The sequence below is a fragment of the Mus pahari genome, chromosome 5 (genome assembly GCF_900095145.1).
Source record: "Mus pahari chromosome 5, PAHARI_EIJ_v1.1, whole genome shotgun sequence".
NCBI classification, from domain to species: Eukaryota; Metazoa; Chordata; class Mammalia; order Rodentia; family Muridae; genus Mus; species Mus pahari.
Window position 1 is genome coordinate 144,623,885 of NC_034594.1, and position 22,522 is coordinate 144,646,406.

The following is a 22,522-nucleotide window of genomic DNA, read 5'->3' on the forward strand; positions in this document are numbered from 1 at the left end:
AATCTTGCTGGTGTATGCAATAGTGTCAGTGTTTGGTGGCTGATTATGGGATGGACCCCCAGGTGGGGCAGTCTCTGAATGGTCCATCCTTTCGTCTTAGCTCCAAACTTTGTCTCTGCCACTTCTTTCATGGGTATGATCATCTTTTCAAATGGCCCCCATCCCCGAGGGCCTCAGGGAGAAGAGGAGGCTAAAAGCCCATAGAACCGGACAGAGCCAGTGTGGACTAGAGGTCAGCCCCTCGTCAAGGTCTACACTCCACCGAGAACACTGGGGCCCAAACAGGGGCAACGCCCCTCCCAACATCACACAAGCAACAGAGTAAAAACTCTCTGGTCCTGACCAGTGAGTGGCCTTTGTCTGAAGCAAATCCAGTCCTCTGAACTTGGGTAGAACCTGTATCGAACTGATCTGGTGCGGAGCATACACAACCTAGCTGGATTAGCATAGGTCCTATCTCTTCTCTGCATCCAAACCTCAGAGTCTTAAAGATGTCATGTCTCTCTTATGCTTTAACCATACAGGGGCAAAGTGCTTCTTCTATGGCCAGGCTCAGCAAGTGTTTACTACTGCTATGGCTGTCAGCACTAATCTAAGACATGGTCTAGTCTCAATCCGGTCTCTCCCTTATTGTCCCTGGGCAAGTGACCTCACTCCTCTGTGCTAGTTTTCGCCATTTATCAAATTAAATGAGTTGACTCTCTGGACATGGTGGTACCTGCCTGTAGCTCCAGTATTTAAGATATTGAGGCAGGAATGATTAAGTTTGAGGATAACCTGGGCTACCAAGAAAGACCTTGTCTTAAAAAAAAAAAAAAAAAAAAAAAAAAAAAAGCACATGATTTCTAAGGTGCCAGAAATTACAAGTCCCTGCATACATGGAATGAGGGAGATGTGTATGTGTGTGTGTGTGTGTGTATGTGTATGTATGAAAACGCCAAACAAAGTTTCTTTGTATGTTAACTTAAAAAAAAGTTGGCTATGGTACATTCCTTAAAATGTACCACTCAGAAAGTAGAGGCCTGTGGGACCTTAATGGCCCAGAATAAATGGGGGAAGGGTCGAGAAGAGCCTCAACCCCAGATACCTCATATGAGGACAGCAGACGCTGGCTCCCTCCCCTCCCCCATCCTGGCGCCAGAAAGTCCCCACTATCAACCCTAGTAAGAATTTATTACCCTGAGAGTTATCAGGCCTCATTCCTTGTTTGACTTTTATAGGAATTTTCCCCCATAGACGACCCCTCCCCAGCTCCTGAATATGGAGATAAAGCATCTTCTAACACCCTGGTCCTGGTCAGTTGTACTTGGCCACACAAACCTTGCCCCAGAGGCCCCGCCCACCTCCCCAGGGGCATAAATACCACCTTCTCCCCTCCACTTAAACTCATCCAGTTCTCTGAAGCTGTTCCCAGCTTTATGTGCCTTCTTTCCTGGCGCGCGCACTCACTGCTGACCAAGGTCCTGCATTCCACTACCCCCACCCTGCTAAGCAGACATGGAGAGGAGTGGCAGAGGCAGGTGGCTCTCTGTGAGTTTGAAGTCAGTCTATTCTATATAGCAAGTGCCAGGCTAGCCAGGGCTACATAGTGAAACCCTGCCTCAAAATCAATCAATCAATCAATCAATCAATCAATCAATTCCCTCAACGGCACAAAGTTCTATTGACTAAAGTAGGATTTTAGTACAGAGCAACAGAATGTAGATTTTTAAACTAGATGGCTCAGCCAGTGAAAGTGTCTGCCGTGCAAGCCTGGCTACCCAGGACTCCGGGGTCCCATGACAGGAGAGAACAGACATCCTAAAGTTGTCCTCTGACCATACGCATGCTGTGACACACGTGTGCACACACATATCGTAAATACCCCCTCCTACAGTGTATGTCTGGACAGCAAGCAAGAAGTTAGAAAAAGAAAAGACAACCCTTTATTCAAATAAACCGAAGCAAAACTGGCTGGAGAAAAGCCTTCCAGGTAGACTGGAGGGAGGAGGGGCCCCAGTGGGTAGTGAGGCGGTACTGAGACTTCGGTGGGGATTCACTCCACTTTCTGGCTGGGTTGGAAGAAAAGGGCCAATATGACCCAGCAAGAGCAGGGCAGGAGGGAAGCCCTTGGGGAACGGAAAGGGGCTAGAAAGGAAATATTTCAGAAGGCCCGGGGTGGTGAGGCCTGTCTGGGGGACAAAGGAAAGCCAGGGCATTACCAAGTCTGTGGCCCCTAAGATGCTGCAGGCTGTTAGGGCTAGCATCCCGCTCTGAGAGGAGGCGTCAGCGCCTCGGTGGCTGTGCTCCTTCTATGGAGCCTGACTTCTGCAAAGCCCAGGAACTGGGTTCTGCTGCTGTTGGCAGGGGCTGTGTGGGGAGGGTTGGTGTGGAGTAGGCAGTGGTGCAGTACGGAGTTAGGGAGCACGGAAGACAGAAGACAAGCTCGTATTCTGTGTTCTTCTTTTTTCTTACCCACCCAGATCCCTTGACTCTGCCCAAAGCCTCTGTTTCTCTGTTGAGCCCCCTCTCTGGTACCCAGCCACGTCCGTCCGCGCTTCCTGAAGCTGCCAGCAGGATGAGGGAGTTTACTGTTCAGTCCGCTGGGAGACCTGTTGGCCGAGGGAGGCATGGAGCTGGCCCAGTCTATGGCAGCAGCTGTGCTCGGCTCCCACCAGTGCCAGCGTAACACACAGCCTTCCCAGCTCCAACTGGGGGCTTGGGGGGGAAGCAGCAGGGTACGTTTCCTATCTCAGAACCCCAAACATGCCTCCTCCAGGGATCCTGGAGAGAAAGCCAGAGAAAAACCATTTCCTCTCAGCAGGACTCTCGAGAAGAGAAGGTGAATGGCTAAACCAAGGAACAAGGAGTGTTTGAACTGTGCAAACAGCCAGCTGTGCTTTCCATCTCTGCTGGTTTCTAGGCATGTGTGAGCAACAGCCTCCCGGCCACATCGAAAGAAGGCCCTGCTTAGGATTCTACTCCTGCTGGCTCTCGCCCCCTGCCCTCAGCTGACTCGGCCTCCGCCCGCCCACGTTCACTTGCAGCTCGGCTCTACTATACAACATTGCCTCCATGAAAACACGGGGCATCTTTATTCAAGAGCTGAGGCTCTTTCTAAAGCAGTCCCAAACCACTCCCATAGTCACCTACAAAATGTGCGTTCTTTAACAGATGGCTCAAACTCCTTAGCATGCCAGTCCAAGCATCTTTGGGTGTGGCCCCCACCTCATCCCCTGCCTCATCACCTCATGCCCATCCTCGCAATTCAAGCACACCAGGTAACTTGCAAACATGTGCCATGTGTTTCTGCATGTGGGGAGTTGTAAATCCTGACTCTTGGTCACTTCCAGTGCCCTGAGTCTCAGAAGGAGTGCATCACAAAGCTTCCATCTATTACCCTAAATGTCATATCTACTCATAAATCTCCCCTTGTTTCTTACTCCAGCCCCAATCACTCCAAGGCTGAAGGGCCGTGTGTGCTTCATCTCCGTACCTGCTTAGAGTGAAGGAATATGCAGGAACTATGCTAACGCTAATGCTGCTCTCCTGAGAGGGGCCTGGGGCTGTCAGAGCCCTTATTCACTTTGCCTGCCCTATGGACAGCAAAGCAGCACACACTGTGCTCTAGCCCAGGGTCACTGGACACGGTGGTCTGGGAAGAAGACCAAACAACAAGTACAACTGTATTGCATAATTTTAATGAAACTTGCTATTTATATATTTACAAAAAAAAAAAAGGAAAAACCCCCAACAAAAATAGATAATTATAGTTTAATAATAAAAAGTACAACTGAGCACTGTGGGCTGGAGGTGGGATAACAGCATGTCCACACTAACATGCCTTCTGCATACCTGGGGAAAGGACAGTGGGAAAGAGACACTGGCTCAGCCAGGCAACCCATTTCTTCCCTAAGGGCTCAGGGTAGGTGAATGCTGACACACAATCTTTCACACCCTCTTCCTGGTGCAGCAGGTGGCTGATGACAGGGGGCGGGGTGGTGGTTGGGTAACAGTGGGGTCAGAGGGCAGTACAGGGCAGGATGGAAGGACAGGAGGTATTCCGAGAAAGGGCAGAGGAGGGTGGGTAACTGGGGAGTTAGACAGGAACAGCAAGCCTTTACCAAAGTCCCTGGGATTAGAGAAGGAGAAACAAATGGGAAAGGGGGGCTGAGGAGGGGGGCAACTTATTCATCTCTCCACTCACAGTTCCAGTCTATGTGTCAATCCCGGTCTAAGCAGGCCCAGAGACAGTCCAGTGACAAATTAGTGGTTTGTTCGCAGCCAGACACCTGGTCTGGGAAGTAAAGTTCAGAGCAGGCAAGGAGAGCTGGAGTCCTCTTCAGTAAGACACAGCTCCTGGCTCTCTTGGAGCAACGAACAGGACGTCGGCTTTGGCATTGATGCAGTAGGTGACGATGAGAGAGAAGACAAGGATGCTGAAGCCCACGATCAGCGTGATGAACTGTAAGGGTGAAGGTGTGCGCAGGGAAGAAAAGCGTTCTCAGAAGGCCACAGCCTTAGGTAACTCAGGGAGAAACACCATCACAATCCTGGCACTAAAGTCAAGCACCAAGAACAAGCACCAGCCACAGGCACCACAGGCACCACAGGCAGCACCTTCCCAGTCAGCAGGCCCGGATCTCCTCTGGTCTTTGTAGGACCCATGGCTTTGGTTGTCTGGCATTGAACTGTACGTATTACGGATGTTTGTGACTTACTTATAACTATTTGACTCAATAACTATTTGACTGTCTCATCCCAGCTGTGTCAGACAGTAGAGGCTGGGCAGGAGTGAGAGACTAGAAGACCTTCTTAGGTCCAACAGGGCTCTCCTAAGTATGCACTCAAGCTACTGATGTAGAGAAGACTTCTAGTGGGAGGCACAGGCAGAGCCGGCACAGACTGCACTGGTTCTGCTACCAATCTGGGACAAATGAGAAACAGCAGCAAGGAGCCTGACAGACTGGAGGTAGGGTCGGGAGAGGAGCCATGGGGCCACACCGCCTCCCTTCAGGCCAGTCTTACCTCAAGCTCTTTGCTGGCAATTAGGAATATCCGAGCTTGGATGTCTTTCCAGCGGCTCTCGGCCCACGTAGAGTATTCCGTGGAGCTCCACTGACTCAGTTCAAAGGCAGGGGACAAGGCCCTGGCCAGTCGCACTGTGGAGCGCACACACTGTGGAAGCCTCTCTGTCTTGTTGGAATTCCAAGGGCCTTGTACCCATGAGTATTCATATAACTGCACGGGAGACAGGTCACAGCACAAGGGCTGAGCTGACACTCTTCTACTTGCTCCCTGTGCCCCTCTGGTACCATATTCCAACCATCTCCAACAACTGGCTGGCAACTCTTCATCCCACAACACTCCAGTTCCTAGGACTACCCCTCTGCCTTTCCGTGTCAATCCCGCATCTGCCCAGGAGAGCCCCAACTTCTCCAAGGGAAAGAGGCCCCAGGACACCTCCGACACCCACCGCCACTCACATCCTTGCTCTCATTTGGGACTTTACTTGGATCCTGGCACTGCTCTCGGGTGAGGTTGGTCAGCTTGCCAGTCAGGTTTGCCAAGGCATACTGCACAACGTAAGTCGTGTTGGTAGGGCTGGAGACGGCGATGTAGTGTTGAAGAGGCCTGTCATCTGATTGCAGGCCAAAGGGGAAGGAGGAGTTGGTACATGAGGACAAGTGGGGAGGGAACAGAAAGAGCCCAGTGTTGGCCAGAAGGGAGCACGTTAGGAGAATAGGGTCCAAACAACATCGAGAGAAAGGAAGGGAGACAGGCGGAAAGAAAGTAGAGAGGAAAAAAAATTAAAGCAAAATGATGCCCTTTTCTCTGCACAGTTTGTCAGGTAGGGATCGCCCTTCTCACAGCAGATGCTTACCCAAATAGGACCTTAGGTCATGTTTCAAGATAGACTGAAACCACGAGTTGTTAGCTCTAATCAGGAACCCATATAGCAGACGTGTAACCTAGGATTGGGACATAGAAAAAAGAAAATGCTCCAACTTGCCACAAGACCAAGCAAACAACGAGCAGAGCCCAGTTACAAGACAGGAACTCTACTTCCGGGGCTGGGAGATGGTGGCCGCTTGCAAGGATGTAGATAAAGCCCACTCAAGAACTCTCAGAGGTATCACCCTCGCAGGCATGAAGGGGCATGCTAAATCCCAAAGTTTAGGAAGTTGGCACAGACTATAGGGGAGAGGGGCAGCCCATCTTTTCTTACTGTCTGGGGATCAGCCTGGATGGAGCTGCTGAAGTTGGTTCCTCCTGCAAGCTCATACAGTGCACGCGCCAGCACTGTGGCCACATTCGCCAGTGCCTACAGCAGGGGACGAGAAGGGCTGGATGCTCGGCCATCTCCCAGCACTGCCCTTGTATTTCTGTTGCATTTCCCATGTTCCCACCCAGCCCAGGTCAGTGCTACCTTGGCAGTGTCTGTCACAAAGTTGAGGTCCTCTTCTGGGCTCTGCCACTCTGGATAGGTCACATTAATGTTCTCAGCTGTGTCATAAATGCTCTGGTAATACCTGTCAGGGAAGTCAATGTGACTATCTAAACACCCTTCACGTGGGAACTTGCTATCTTCCTCTTCATTGTCCAGTGGGAAAAGAGAAAGAAAATTAGGGTCCATTATTAAAGAGGTATGGAAATGGGGAAGCAGGACTGTGGGTGGGGTAAAGGAATTTGAAGCCCCTGCAGATGGACAAAGTATAAAAGATAAGCAGCCCCTAAGCACTGGGAGACTCTAATTGTTTGGGCTGGCTGGCTTTCCAGGGAAATGCCACCCTGTATGAGCATTCTAATGAATGCTAACAGTGATCAGGCATGCTTACAGCCACATAAGTATACTCTGGATCAAATCACTGTGAGAGATTTTAAAACAGCACCCCTAGCTTTTCTACTTAACTGTCCCTTATGTAGGGATAAACCCCTGTCCCATACAGAGCCGAGTCAACTACACAAGCAATTATCTCTTACCTCAAAGTACCATACAAGATTTAGAAAACAGACAGTCATCTAGAACTGTCACAACTGTCACTCCCTTCACACAGTGAGGAAGGATCTTTGGTAGGGTCAGAGAATCAGTGACAACATTTTTGCTTAAAAGCTCAGTTGGCTCCAAGGAGGCTGGAGAGAGCCATCTAGCCTGAGTGGCAAGTCCCCTGTTCTCCCTGGCCTCAAGTTAGGAGCGGCATGAGGGAATCCAGAACCAGAGAGAGTTAACTAGCAGGGTGACAACACATCGCATTTTACAAAGTAAAAGCACTGCTTGTGGTCCCCAGAGAGGGACCACTCTTGTCTTCCAGTCAAGACACTACCCTCCATCTCCCAAGCCTTGGCTTGATATGATGCCCTCTATGGAGTCCTTGGGAACTCAGGTGCCAAGAGAACCTGGGAGAAGGGGACCATCACAGAGGGTGATTGTACCAGGAGGTGCTGGAGGTTAAGGACCAGGGTTCCAGGCCTTCTGTGAATTGGCTACTACAGAAAGAATCCAAACTTCCTGGGAGTTTTTGGAGGCAGTGTCTGGGGTGGGAGAAGACAGCATTCTTCCTCCACACTACAGAATAGACTTCCTCTGAAAACAAAGAGGATACAGGGCCAGGTGACTCACCGGTTGTGGAAGGAGCCAGAGTGGTCAGCCAGGACCACGCCAGAGATGTTTCGAGCCCGAAGAAATCGTTGTAGAGACGAAGGTGGAAGGGCCTGGGACTGGGCTGGTCTCCTCAGGACAACTTCAGGGACACCAGCACCGCTCTTCTCCAGAGTGGCCAGAAGATTGTCCACCTGAGGACGTCACAGAAGCAGACTGCTAGGAGGTGGGGCGCAGGGGCAGGAGGGCTCTCGTAGCCTTGCGCTCTCCTAGACCGTCTTCTAACAGTTTAGACAAGATTCTCTGAACTTCCTATAGTTTCCATGTTAGGAGATTAAGGCACAAAGAGGCCTGGTTTTTCCACATCTATAGACAAGCTCTGTCCTCAGGACTCAGCCTTATCCTTGGTAGGTCTTTCACACATCATTTGTTGTGCGGAACCGAAGGGGGCAATCAAAAATGGAATGCCAAATATGTAAGGAACTCTCTAAGTGCTACAGGACTCCAGAGCAGGGATGACAGCGAGGACTGGAGCAGCAACAGGAGCGCTCCGAGGAAAAAGGCAGGCTTGCAGCTGCATGGGTAGGAAGGCAGTAAGAGCCTTGACTATGCATGAGGAAAGAGAAGGCACTGGCTGGAGAGATGGCTCAGCGGTTAAGAGCACTTGTTGCTCTTGTAGAGGACCCAGGTTTGATCCTCAGTACTACATGGTGGTTCATAAGTATCTGTAATTCCGCTGCTAAGGGATCTGCCCTCTTCTGACCTCCATGGGCACCAGACATGCATGTGGTGCACATACATGTGGGGACATGTTTATACATATATGCCAGTGCCCCACCAATAAAGTGCAGGGCAATTTGGACAAGAGTCTAAGGCAGGCAGGACTCTAGCAGGTAGCCTTGACAACCTGGGTCCATGGAACAGCAAGAATAGAAGGAACAAGTCACTCTGGGTAGTAGTGGCACACACCTTTAATCCCAGCACTCAGGAGGCAGAGGAAGGTTGATCTCTTGAGTTCTAGCCAGCCTGGACTACAGAGCCAGTTCCAGTACAGCCAGAGCTATGCAGAGAAATCCTGTCTTAAAAGCCAAAAAAAAAAAAAAAAAAAGAAAGAAAGAAAAAAGAAAAGGAAAGAAAAAAAAAAAAAGAAAGAAAAGAAAAAGAAAGAGAAAAAGGAGCAAGTACTCACCCACTTGTCCTTCATGAGCACGTGGTACTCAGGTACTGAATGAGCACAGAGAACCACCTAATCCAGGGAACCAATGGGATACCACTGCGTTCTCTCATCTGTGACTTACCTGGTTTTTCACAGACTCGTTTTTCTGAGACATGGGATCTGTGTGCATCCAGAGATCTAGTGAAGTTCTTAGGGCCACCTGGGAAGATGAAGAGCAACATGTATGGTCTGTCTAGGACACAGACGTCAAGGGGAGGGATGGGGAGTGTCTGCAGCACAGGCCCTCTAACAGAGAGCCTAAGCCTCACAGAAGGACGGGGTGGAGGAAGACACACACCTGTCCCAGCTCCACAAACGAGTCGATGTTCTCGAGCCGCACGGGAAACTTGCCATTCTCCATATCATAGACCATCCGTGAGCTGCCAATGTAGTCAAAAGTTTCCTGAGGGGTGGAAACAGGAGAGATTCCCAAGGGCAGTCTGAGGTCAACAGAGCTGGCTGCTTTCTTGGGTCATCTCAGTCGCCAGTCGTCTTACAGCCATGGGCTCTACCATCCCCCACCAACAACTTAACCAGCTGTCTCTGGAATTCATGCACCATGGGATTTCTTGGGCCTAGACATGGGGAGAGCAGCCTTTGTGAAGGCTCAAAGCAAACACCAGCTGTCACAGACTTGCTTCTAGACTCTTCTACTCTCCACAGTTCTGGCTGCTATTACCTTATACTACAGCCAGGCTGTCACACCACAGGGACTGGGACAATAAACATGAAAAGAAGCCTCAAATAAAGCTTATCAACATAGGGAGGAAACGAAACATAATTTCAGTAAATAGAAGCTTCCTAAAAAAGGGGGGGGGGTTTCAAAGCGAAAAAGAGAGACCCATGCAGAAACTCTGATTAACAGCTCAGATCAATAATTCCTCTCCCACCATTACCATCCCCTTCTTTGTCATCACGCCCTAGGCAGAAAGCCCTTACCCCCTGGAAGAAGACAAACATCACATTTCGGGATAGGGTGGTCACATCAGGTGCCTTGTGCAAAGCTTCAGCTGCGGCCAGCTGAGTGACAAAGGAGGCTACAGCACTTTCTGCCCCTGGGGCCACATTCCAGAAAAAGGACCGACTATCCAGCTGGAACAGCAGAAGATAGGAAAGGGTGGTACACTTTAAAACCAGATCATCGGAGCCAAGCCCAAGACCCTTCTGCTTCAAGAGAATGCACGTGTGCTGGGACAAGTATTAGAGCTAAGGAGTCCGACAGCCCAGCTCCCGCTCCTTTCCCGGCTCCCAGTACGTTCACTCTGAAATCAGATACCTAAAGGTATGCTGCAGAGGGACAGAACTCACCCGTGTGGCCGCAACCACAACCCTGACGTCAGGTTCTAGTCCCCCAGATGTATTTATAGGCTTAAGCATGCTCCATACGTTGTAGTCGGATAAGGGGTCACAGACGATTTCTGAGTGGGACACAAACAAGAGATCAATAGGGCTAAGGGAGAGGGTAGTTATGGAGAAGGCCTTCAAGATGCCTCAGACTGGTCCTCATATACCCCAGGGCCATCTCTCCACCTTCAACTGATCTAGCTCTGGCTCCCTTCACAACTCTCCCACCCGGCCGGTGCCTGCTGCCTGGATCTACCTGCACAGCTTGGAGCTGCCTACCTGGGTTGATGCTGAAGGTGCTCTGGATGAAGCTGCGCCGCATGCAGGTGGCAGTGCTGATGACGGCGTGCATGTGTGAGAAGAGCTGCATAGCACACAATGGGAAGCTTGGTGCAGAGCCATTCTGACCCAGGTTGTGATCTTGATAGCACTGGAGAGGAGATGGACCCCACTGAGACCGCTAGCTGTGGAGGCCCTCTCTGGCTTTCCAGGGAGAGGAAGGCCCAGCTCCATTCTTAAGTCACTCCCTTTTGGGAGACATAAGTTCCCAAGCTACAGGTGTCCTGGGATAACCATATAAGGTCAAAGAGAAAAATTCCTCAATCAGTACAAATGGTATGGACTCAAGAGATTGGTGGGAACAGATAAACTTATCCCTAACAGTTTACAATGGCCCCAACTCATAATCCTGTTTCGGTCTCCCGAGCAGTGACAGTAGGTGTGCGCTACCATGCCTGGGTTTGGCCACTGCGTCTAGTGTGTCTTGATATAAGGAGCACCAGCTAGAAATAAGAAATCACAATTCACAACAGCTCGACCAGCAACTCATCTTGTCACTCTAAAGACAGATCTTTTAACTGATCTCAACATGAAGAAGCTAGACTAGACACGAGCAGGACCAATTAGAGCTGTCAACAACTGATCCTAGGGGCTGGAGAGATGGCTCGGTGGGTAAGAGTGTTTGCTAGGCAAACATGAAGAGCTGTGTTCCAATCCGAGCCCCAGGAAAGCCAAGCACGCACCTGCAACCCCAGCAACGATGGGAGACAAGAGGATTGAGTGTAGGTGCCTGCTGGCTGACAGCCGAGGTCCAGGGAGTCAGGGTCTCAGGGAGTAGGGTGAACAGTGAGAGAGCAGGACATCTGAGGTCCTCCTCTGGCCATGACACTGTGTTTCCATGCACGCACATGTATACACAAGTACATACATGTGCACACGTATACACACACACACACACACACACACACACCATACTCACACACAGAACCTCGGGGATTTGCTAAACTCAACTCCTAGTCTAATTCTCTCTGTCTAGTTTTGTTTTGTTCTCACTCTGTTGCCCAGGCTGGCCTAGAACAACGGCCTTGGACTTTCAGCAATCTTGCTGCCTATGCCTGGTCCAATGTTCTTTTTATCTGGTGCTTAGCCAGGGCTGAACACCTTGTTTCATATTCTTCTTCCGTGTATTTCTGACAGTCTAAAGCTTTCATTACTATAATACCAGACAAGAAAGACATGATTGAGGGAAACACCAGGACAGTAGGTAATGAACTTCTGAGTTGGTGTTTGTTTGTGAGGCAGGGCCTTGCTACGCAGCCTGGCTGCCTTGACACTTGTGTCTCTACCTCCTGGCTTATGCGGCATGCACCACCACACTTGCCCAAGCTCCTTGGCTGTTTTGAGGAGCCATTTTTCAAGGTGTGTAGGAGCAGAACAAGCCTCTCCCCAAACGACACGAGCACATGACAATACTCCCCTTTCTCACGGGAACTGCCTGAGCTGGCAGAGGCAGTACCTGCTTGATGACCTTGGTTTCGTTCTCATCTTCAAGAAGAAAGATGGGGAAACTAAAGTCTTCATAAGCCAAGCCATTGCCCAGTTCATTCCACAGTGTTTTCTTGCAGTGAGCAAACTCTGGCCCATAGGAGTTGGAGTAAATACCTGGAGGAAAGGAGGCAGGAGCAGTGTAGGGAGAGGTTTACTGAGTACCAAGTACTTAAAGACCGGGAGAGGTGGGAGGCAGGGAGCAGTGTAGGGAGGTTTACTGAGTACCAAGTACTTAAAGACCGGGAGAGGTGGGAGGCAGGGAGCAGTGTAGGGAGGTTTACTGAGTACCAAGTACTTAAAGACTGGGAGAGGTGGGAGGCAGGAGCAGTGTAGGGAGGTTTACTGAGTACCAAGTACTTAAAGACCGGGAGAGGTGGGAAGATTAGGATATCACTGGCCTGAAGCTAAGAGTACAAGAGGAGGCAGCAACTCTAAGAAGCAGTCATAAATCTACCACCAATCCTGCCAAAACAGAGAAACAGGTACTAGCACAGTCTAGGCTGGCAGATTCAGTATTTGAGCAAAAAAGGGTGAGGGTGGAGTGTGGGAGCAGAGACATAACAGTTGTTCCCAGTCCACACAGACATGTGTGGACTGCCCCTGCCCCTGCCCCTGCCCCTGCCCCTGCCCCTGCCCCTGCCCCTGCCCCTGCCCCTGCCCCTGGAGCAACGATCAGTCTTGAACAACAGAAGGTTCTCAGGACCTTTTGAGGTTCTTACCAAACCCATCATTTGGGCACTGCACACTAGGAGAGAAGCTTAACGTTGAGTTGGGCTTGGCTAGGGTCACGGCAAGACCAGCAATTCGACTGGTTTCCCCCTTCAGCTTCTCCATTACATCTCTAGGATGGAGAGAAGGACATGAAAGAAGACAGGAAGGTATCAAGACAGATTAATACTCAGGATGGAAACAACTGGAGAATTAGGGACTCAGAACTACTTTTTCTCTTGTTGGGGCTTAACTTCTGAGTCGGGACTACGGTCCGACCTGAGTTCAGTGTGTCATCTACCTGAGGGATTTTGCACACTCCTTCCCTGAAAGTCTAATTTTGATAGAAGAGGATTCCTTTTGATGGCATCTCCTTTTTTCTGAATATAAACCCTGCTTCCTGTCCCCTATCAAGGCTAGAGCAACAGAAGTTGCTACTCATTGGTACAAGGACCAACTCTTTCTTTCTTTCCATACAATCCCAGGAAGACACACCCAGTTCTTTTTTTTTTTTTTTTTTTTAAATTTTTTTTTTTTTTTTTTTTTAAAGATTTATTTATTTATTATATGTAAGTACACTGTAACTGTCTTCAGACACTCCAGAAGAGGGAGTCAGATCTTGTTACGGATGGTTATGAGCCACCATGTGGTTGCTGGGATTTGAACTCTGGACCTTTGGAAGAGCAGTCGGGTGCTCTTACCCACTGAGCCATCTCACCAGCCCCCGACACACCCAGTTCTTACCTGGTAAAGAGCTTGCCCTCCAGCAGAACCATGTAAGGGGGGTTGGGGCCATCGGTCAACACCCACTTCAGGTCATCTTCTCTCTCCACTACGTGGATGACCCCTGTGTCCCCACTAATTGAAGCTGCCAGGACAGAATGGGTCATATTAAAGCTCCCACAATTGACAAGTCTGCAGATTTTTTTTTTTTTATTAAAAAAAAATATTGTCTCACTATGTAACCCTGGCTGACCTGAATTGACTGTGTAAACCAGGTTGGCCTTGAATTTGCAGTGATCCTCCTACCTCTGCTTTCCAAGTCCTGCGATTCAAGGGCACCACATCCAGCTTCTGCAGATCTTTTATCTCTAAAGATGTCATAAAGTATTAGGGTAAACACTGCCACTTCTAGACGTGAAGAGCTGCACTACCCCAGCTCCATCATAGGAAGAAAAGGAGAGCAGAAGCCCGAGTGGATTCATTAGAGGTCTTTCTGGAAAATGGTTAAGTTTGAACTTGGGTCATCAGGTCATTATAGCCAACACTTTATGCTCATAGCCACCTTGCTGACCTAATGGCCTTTTACTAGATGCTGAAAAGGCTCTGCAATTTTCACCTTTTCTGCCCAATTCCAACACTTACCTATATACACAAGATTCTACAACATTAGAAAATCTGCATTTTCCTCTAGAAAATGTCAGATTCTGCATTTCCCACCCAGAGTTACAGCTTTGACCTTCCTTTGAAAAGCCATAGATTCCGTGGCCTTAATCTTTCTTGGATCACCATTTTCCAGCCTCATTTGGGAATATCTCTATTTGCTCCTGGTTGGTTTTAGGTGATTTTTATCTAGAACTCTGAGTTCTCTAGAGCAGAGTTCCCCAACTCTGGCCTCGAATGGATTGAAGATGTGCTGATAATCACAGAGTTCTTTCTTGATCTAAGATTTCAAAGACCCTGAGTTGTCCAAATGAGTACAGGCTTTAGTTACACAGAATAGCCTATGAATAATTTAGGATGCTAAATTATATCATTCTACACATCTCATGATGTGGCCAAGACTGGGAAATACTGTCTTAGAGGACTGACAAGCCACAGTCCAGTATGTCTGGAATTTAACATACTATCCCGAGACTCTAGGGAACTATGTGGAGACATCCTAGGATCTCCCTGAGAGTTTTCTCCTCACTGAAGACTGTGATGTGCTATTCAAGATGTATTTAGATACCGGTCCTCAACACAGACTGTGGGATAGAACCACAATGGAAGGTCTTCTTTGCTCCACCTTTTCAGTGCTAGGGACCCAGTCAAAGGCCTGGTATACAATAACCCATTACCAGAGAGCTGTACTCTAGCCACAACTTTAGAAAATGCTTGGGCTTTCTCTTGATGGGGCCTGGATATATGCATTTCCTTTTTTTTTTTTTTTTTTTCTTTTGTTTTCCGAGACAGGGTTTCTCTGTGTAGCCCTGGCTGTCCTGGAACTCAACTCTGTAGACCAGGCTGGCCTCGAACTCAGAAATCCACCTGCCCCTGCCTCCTGAGTGCTGAGATTAAAAGTGTGTGCCATTCATCACTGCCTGGCTGATACATGCATTTTCTAAAATTACCATATGTAATTCTTCAATATACACAATCAGACTTGAGAACTAGGCTTCTAGACCACAGCATTAAAATACTTGTAACTTACAGAAGATTAAAAACCATCAATTAGGGCAGGTAAGATGTCTCAGCAGGTAAAGAGCACTGACTGCTCTTCTAAAGGTCCTGAGTTCAAATCCCAGCAACCATATGGTGGCTCACAACCATCCGTAATGAGATCTGATGCCCTCTTCTGATGTGTCGAAAGACAGCTACAGTGTACTTACATATAATGATAAATAAATCTTTGGGCTCAAGTGAGAGGGGCCTGAGCGAGCAGAGGTCCTGAGTTCAATTCCCAGCAAGCACACAATGGCTCACAACCATCTGTATAGCTACAATGTATTCATTTACATAAAATAAATAAATAAATCTTTAAAAAAAATCAAGTACTTCACAATCGTTAACCAAATAGAATTCTTCTCCCAGGTGATCTAATAAAAAGTAAATATAGCAGAAGGGTCTAGAACATCTGCCTATGGTGTAGGCACAGTAAATACTTAACTTAATATCTGTGGCAATAATAAAATATGGAAGAATAGCAGAGCCTGGGACAGCTTTAGTTAAAATCAGGATACTAACAAAGGTTTTAAGAAAAACAACAATAAAAAGAAGAAAATAATACTTGCTAAAGCTCTTAAGACATAAGAAAAGCTAATGTGGTGAGTTAAAAATAAATAAATGATGGTAAGTTCAGTGCCAGGGAGGGCAGGGAGGAAACAAACCGTAACTCTGAACTAGAAAAGCCTAGATTTCCATCTGCACCCCTCCTGGTGATTACATAGTTTTAAGTAACATGTTTGCTTTCACTGGACCTACAGCAAGAAACAGCTTTCTTATCCCTATCACCTTAGACAGTAGGGGTGGAGGGAGGAAAAACAAAGTTTTTGAGCACTTTTAAGGATCCATACAAGTAGGTCACTATAATCAGAAAGTCAAATCCAGAGTTCTATTCTGTTTTGTTTTGGTTTTTTTTTGTTTTTCTTTTTTAGTTTCATTATGTTTCCCAACCCTAATTAAAAAGGGCATTACCTGTGAAGGAATGGACAGATATGCTGAAACAAGACTCATAAGTAAGTAGGTTGAGAAGGAAACAAGATCCTCATGAGGAAATGGCCAGAGTCCAGCCCCGCCCCTCCCCTCCCCTTTCCTCTCTGCACCAGCCTAGGCTTTATCTCTAGAGGCTACCGCTTTGCTTCCCAAGGGCTGCTTAAAGAACCTGCAGTGAAATTACTCTTCTCCGGGAGTCTTTAGAGCCCAGCTTCAGGATGATGGGGTCCTTAGTCAGGTCTGATCTCAGCCTGTCCTGGATCTGCTTCTCCTTCATCCACAACTCAGATATAAGCAACTGATATAAGTTATATCCAACTTATACAACTCAGATATAAGCAACTGATATAAGTAATATCCAACTTATACAACTCCGATATAAGTAACTGATATGTTATATCCACCTTATACAACTCAGATATAAGTAACTGATATAAGTTATATCCAACTTATACAACTCCAATATAACTAAATCCAACAAAAACCTTAAGGCTGTTTGAAACCAGTGAATCGACTTGCAGTGCTTCCTGTACAAGGATAATGGAACAATCAGCTTGTATTACAGCTCACAGAAGTATAGGTGGAAAGTACCCACCTCCCCGAGCAAATTCCCTGCTTTTCTGGAACTGGGTTTCTTCTTACCAAGACGGAAGGCTCCTGGCAATCACATAATACTGTTGGACATTTTATTCCACAGCAATAACAAACATTTACTTAAAAAGTGTTTGAATCAGGAATGGAATCAACCATGCCTGCAATTTCAGCATTAGTGAGTCTGAGGCAAGATGTTTAGAAGTTCAAGACCAGCCTGGGTTATATAATGAGATCCTGTCTTAAGAACAGAAAAAAGACAAAAAGGAAAAAAAAGAAAAAAGAGAAAAAGCACTCGATTGACGTTTAGCTTCGTGCATCACTATTACAGCCATTATTAAAACGATACTAAGATTCAGAAGTGACCAATTTGATGATAAAGCCAAGATCAGACCTTGCTTATCTGCAAAATTATATCCTCACAGAGCTACTATCTGTAAAAGACTAAAATCTGATGACAGCAGAAAACAAGCTGTGATTTTTATTTTATTTCTTTAATATGTATAGTACCCAGAGGCTGAATTCAGGGCCTTGTGCAAGTGCTCCCCCACTGAGCTACATTTCCAGCAATTTATACAGTGTTGAGGATGGTAGTGTTGTTGTGGTATTCTGTTTTGTAACACATTTACAAAGCACAAGGATAACTCCAAATACTTCATTCATTTTTTTCCTTGCAACTACCTGGCAGACAGCAACTTCCCTCTGAGTGCTATGATTACGGCAGTGCCACTGTATACAATTTATATGGTGCTGGGGACTGAAACCAGGACTGTGTATTTGCTAGGAATGCACGCTACCAATTAGCTACACCCCCAGCCCTTATTTGGCATTTGTGTGTATTTGTGTGAACGTTCCTATATGCGAATGCCCGCCAGAAGACAATCTCAGATACATATTCTTTCCTTGTCTTTTACCTTGTCTGAGACAGGATCTCTTTGTTTTTCTGTTGTATACAACAGTCCACCTGACCTATAAGTAACCAGGTATTCTGTCTCTGCCTCCCATCTCTCCACAGAAGCGCTAGAATTCTAAGTCATGTTATGTCTATAGCTTTTTTAAAAAAATGTGAGTTAGAGAGATTCAAATTCAGATTGTCATGCATGCCCAAACGCTTTTACCTACTGGGTCATGCCCCCAGCCCTTAGGTGGTTTAAGAAAATTAAAATAAAAAATAATTTAAAGAATATTTTTGTGTGTGAGTGTTTGCCTGCATGTATGTAATGTGCATGCTGGTGCCTGTATCAGTGGAGATTAGAAACATCAGAACTCCTGGAGCTGGAGTGATGGATGGAGGAGAGCTACCATGTGAGTGCTCCAAGAGCAGCAAGCACTCTCAATCACTGTGTTCTCTCTCTAGCCCTACTTAGCACATCTTTGCTTCAACTAGTTTATCGCTCTTGAAGAGGCTGACTTGGGGGTTTGGGGATACTAGCTCGAAGGTAGGGGTTCAATCAACAGCATCACAACATAACAACAATAGCAAATAGTAGCCCATGTTTGGCACAAAACTCAGCAAACAGCAGCACATACTTGTAGTCCCAGAACTCAGCAGAGGGCCAAAGTCAGCCTGGGTTACCTAGCAAGAGTCTGTCTCAAAAGGGGGAAAAAGGGTCATTTTGGTTCAAAACAGATCCCTCAGAGGGCAGAGTGATGACTTGACTCCGTAGACTATGGGACTTCTTTTCCCTTAGAGAACTCTGTGGTAAGACAGCTGAGAATCCCACAAGCTTCAGCTCCTAGCTTGGTTTCTTACTAGCATGATTCTGCTGGGAAAAGTTAACAGATTTTCTCAAGTTTTAGTTTCGTCATTTGTACAATGTTAATAACAAGGATTGTTGCAGAGGCAATAATAAAATGCACACTTGAAAACAGCATTTACTAAGTTTCAGCTCTTATTAATTATCTTGCCTGGTTTGACAGGTGATAATCACCTCCTACACATACACTCCAATTTGAATGCCAAGACTCCTAAGCAGGTTATGAGGATTTCTGAGAATCCAGGATACAAACTGAATTACTAATGACCACAAATACAAATTCCAATTCCAACTTACACTGGCAGCCAATCTGATGAGTGGCGTTGAGCAGGCGGACACAAGGAGCTGTTTTATTTAAGGGAATGTAGATTTTCCTCTCCACTGAGTTTCCCCCACACAGTCCTGACCAGAAGATAAACAGTATTAGGAAAAAGTGAAAGATAATTTGGTATTAGCCTCTATCATCATTAGCTCGATTCATGGTTTAGGTAAATCATTCACGACCACACTGTCTAACATGAGATTAATGATCATTCTTTTCACTTCTTGGCCACATTATTGGAACATAAGTATTGTAAAGAGTACCTAGCTGTGTATTTTAGAAAGTTGTTAGACTCCATGACGATCGATTAACTATAAAGCTAAAAGATGATTGTCAAGTCTTTGACTTCAGATGTGCCGGCGTCCAACTTCAGGGGTAAACAAGTCTGCTTTTTTTAGCTTGCATGTACATTACTAATTAGTTACCAAAAGAGCTCTGGTCTAAGAATATAGATTACCAAAACCAAACAAAGAGAAGCATTAACAACAAAAACTACCTAAGAATCTGAACAGACCTGGAAGGAGAAACCTTATGCCACACACCTGTTCAGTTAATGAAACATCAGACCATTTGCCCGAACACTTAGAGTATGGGACAGCTACAGTTCCTCCCTTGAAGCTAGTCAAAAGCAATGTGAATGTTGAGAAAGACAGTCATGGCTATACAAGGAAATGGTTGCATTTCAGGGCTTAACTAGAAAGCCATATACATACATGTATGTGTGTATGTATATATATATATTATAGCTTTGTTTAACTCTTAGTTGAACACACTATAATTACAGGTATGTTACTGATTGTAATTCATAATTGAAAGATCACTAAATAGACAGTAGATTGGAAAAAAGAAAATATTCATATACATTAAACATCTAAGATTCCTTGAATCATTACTTCCCTCTTAACAGTTTAAAGCAGCTAAGCTTTAAGTTCGGCTCACTTTAGTAAACTAAGAGAGCAAGGAACACAAATTTAGTTAGGCTGGAACCAACAGGAGGAAACTGGGGCTCTCCTTTTTTCAACGTTGCACAGAGACCACGAAACGAGACTATTTTGATCTCAAACATACTAAACCGGAGGAAGGGGGCTGAGCTTTTCGTGCCTGTCCCTTTTGGTGACTGGTGGGGTGGCTGGGCTTTAAAGAGAACAAGGCATGCGAGGAAGGTTGAAGAGAATCAGGCTGGAAACCCAGAAAAGGGCTGGAGAGAACTAAGTGAAACGACGGTGCCTCGGGAGAGAAGAAATGCAGGTCCAGGCAGAGGAGGAACTTATGTCATGGGAACGAAAGACAAGAAGGATTTCCAGGGCGGGGGACAGAGGGGCAATCGGAACCAGAAGGGCAATGCCTGCACTAGCCATTCCGGACGGCTCCTCTTAAAGACCAGAGCTCCGGGGTGGGGTGACCTCACCTGCCAGTACCACGGAAAAGGACAGAAGAAGAAGACCCCGACTTCCTGGGTCAGGCCCAGAGCCGCCCCTAGCCGTAGCCATCTTGCCTCTCCGCTGGGCGGAAGCCTCAGGTCCCTTCCAGTCGCGTAGCGGCCTCTCTAGGCTTCCGCTGGCATCGTCTCTGTGGCCCCGCGCCTCCAGAGGCCGGAAGTTCTATGTCCTAGCAGCTTCCGGGAGCCGCGACCCGGGGGTAGCTGACGTGGAAGCCTTGGGAGTGCCACCGGGAGCGGCGGGACCCGCTAACCCGACCTGGGAGCCCGAAGCCTGAAGGATGCTAACCAAATTCGAGACGAAGAGCGCGCGGGTCAAAGGTAGTGGGGAAGAAACGGGGAACAGTGGAGGTGGGGGGTGGGGGACAGAGTGCTGTCACCAAGGAAGAGAGAATGGCAGGACTCGCTGACCGAGTCGGGCCTCCTGGAAGAACCCGGAGGAGTAACCGAGGGAGCGGGTTAGGGTTAGTGGCGTCTGCAGTCCGCGCTGCTTCATTCGTGTGTCCTGGGACTTCGCGTGTCGTGGTTCGTTTCTGCCTGGTAGGAGAGCCTAACCCTCGACCCGCTCCCTACTCCTTCCAGCCACCTCTTCTGGGGGGGGTGTGTGCCAGCTCGTTCTGTTCTTAAGGCCTTGTGACTTGGATGCTTTCTGATGACCAGGTTGTATGGAGTACTTCTGGGGTTTGAGTCTCAGCTTCTGGCACTGGCTAGTCCAGTAGCCCGTCTGCACCATTTCGATGTCCAGTGCTTCCGCTGGACTTTATTATTTAGTTAGTTAGTTTTGGCCTATTTGGAGTAAGAGAATGGAGGCCTACTGCCCCATCAAGTCCCGAGCCTGGTAAGATTGTCCGATGAAATGCAAGATGCTTTCTATTAGATTTGAATACCAGGTAAACAGTTAAATTTTTGGTAATAAGTCTCGAAAGACAAAGGCCTGAGATCATACTCTTTGAAAATGGTCGATATTAGAAAAATTAAGTCTAGGAAATCTGATAAAAAATATATCTGGACTATTTCATGCTATGCGTTATAGTGAAGTGGTTTAGAATTTGTTTATTGGAGTCAATCAGACTTGCTTAGGAATTCTGAAACATCTACTAACAAGCTGCCTTAGGAGGCTTGCTTACTATCTCTAAATCTCTATATTCTTGTCTTTAAAAATAGGAATAATTAACATTTTTCTTATAAAGAGAATTAAAATGAGAAAGTATATTAACTGTGTTTGTAATAGTGCCTGTCCAGACTTAGTAATTCAGAAACTGGAGGCTCTTTAATGTGAGGCTATATTCTCTGCAGTTTCTAAGTGTCATGGGAAATTTGATCATAAAGGGTGCCAGTAAGAATTCTTAGTACCACCAGGGTTACATAGAGAGACCTTGTCTCAAAATGGCAAAAAAAAAAGAAGAAAAGAATTATGTCTGGTGCCAGTCATGGTGGCTCTAATCCCAGCACTCAGGAGCCAGATGCAGGTGGATCTCTGTGAGTTGGAGGCCAGCCTGGTCTACATATCAAGTGGCAAGCCCATCAAAGCTACACACTGAGATTCTATTCTAAAAAAAAAGCTTCTAAGGCTGCAGAGTTGGCCCGATTACCAAGATTTACTGTTCTTTTAGAGGACATGAGTTTGGTTCCCTATGTGATTCCAGCTCCAGGTGACCTGACCCCTCTTCTGGGCTCTGTGGGCACCTGAACTCACCTGTGCATGTACTTAATAAAAAGAACAAACAAAAACCAGTTTCTGGTATTTGAGTAGTTGAAATGAGTCTTCATTTTTCTATGAGCTCTTTTCAGATTTCTTCTTGGGCACTAGAAAGGGGTTGGGGAAATCAGTATTTGAGAGTTCATTAAGAGTGCTGAATCAGTGAAGAGGGCATACTGTCCGCACAGAGTTTAGTTCCCATCACTCATGACATGTGGGTCACAACTGCCCGCTCCACAGGATGGTGTTAACAGTCCACCATATAAATAGAAGAAACATCATGCAAAATAGTGCCTTCATTGACTTGCTATTAGAGTATATTCATATAATGTTTTTACAACTAAGGACTAGCTACCAGAGTTAGATGTGACTCACACCTGTAATCCCAGCTCATGGGAGACTAAGGCAAGACAGTTGCTGCAAGTTTGAGACCAGCCTAGACAGCATGTTGTGAAAAGCCCAAAGATTCCTGGTGTGGTGGCACAGAGGCAGGCAGATATCTTGAGTTTGAGACCAGCCTGCTCTAAACAGGTAGGACTACACAGAGAAACCTTAACTCTGAAAAAACTTGAAAAAAAATTACCAAAACATTAAATGTAGCCAGTAAGGTGGCTAAGAGGGTAAAGG

At 46.9% G+C, this 22,522-nt stretch overlaps 2 protein-coding genes across 2 annotated transcripts in view; one reads left to right on the top strand and one right to left on the bottom strand.

Moving 5' to 3' along the window:
* Positions 1–3,739: 3,739 nt before the first annotated feature.
* On the bottom strand, positions 3,740–20,354 carry Ncstn (nicastrin). Its single transcript, XM_021197907.2, has 17 exons — positions 20,167–20,354; positions 18,734–18,838; positions 13,419–13,542; positions 12,686–12,807; positions 11,935–12,080; positions 10,419–10,569; positions 10,104–10,213; positions 9,735–9,887; positions 9,094–9,198; positions 8,878–8,955; positions 7,601–7,773; positions 6,410–6,512; positions 6,209–6,304; positions 5,864–5,951; positions 5,466–5,620; positions 5,008–5,220; positions 3,740–4,444 (listed from the first exon to the last, which is right to left on the bottom strand). Exons 1-17 carry the CDS (start codon positions 20,246–20,248, stop codon positions 4,322–4,324), a joined length of 2,127 nt encoding a protein of 708 aa, XP_021053566.1. The 5' UTR covers positions 20,249–20,354; the 3' UTR covers positions 3,740–4,321.
* The window catches only part of Copa (coatomer protein complex subunit alpha), a 42,109-nt gene continuing 39,693 nt past the window's right edge, over positions 20,107–22,522 (top strand). Inside the window, exon 1 of the mRNA XM_021197906.2 lies at positions 20,107–20,517. Coding sequence (XP_021053565.1) covers positions 20,478–20,517 — 40 coding nt within the window. The 5' untranslated portion in view covers positions 20,107–20,477. The remainder of the gene's footprint in view (positions 20,518–22,522) is intronic.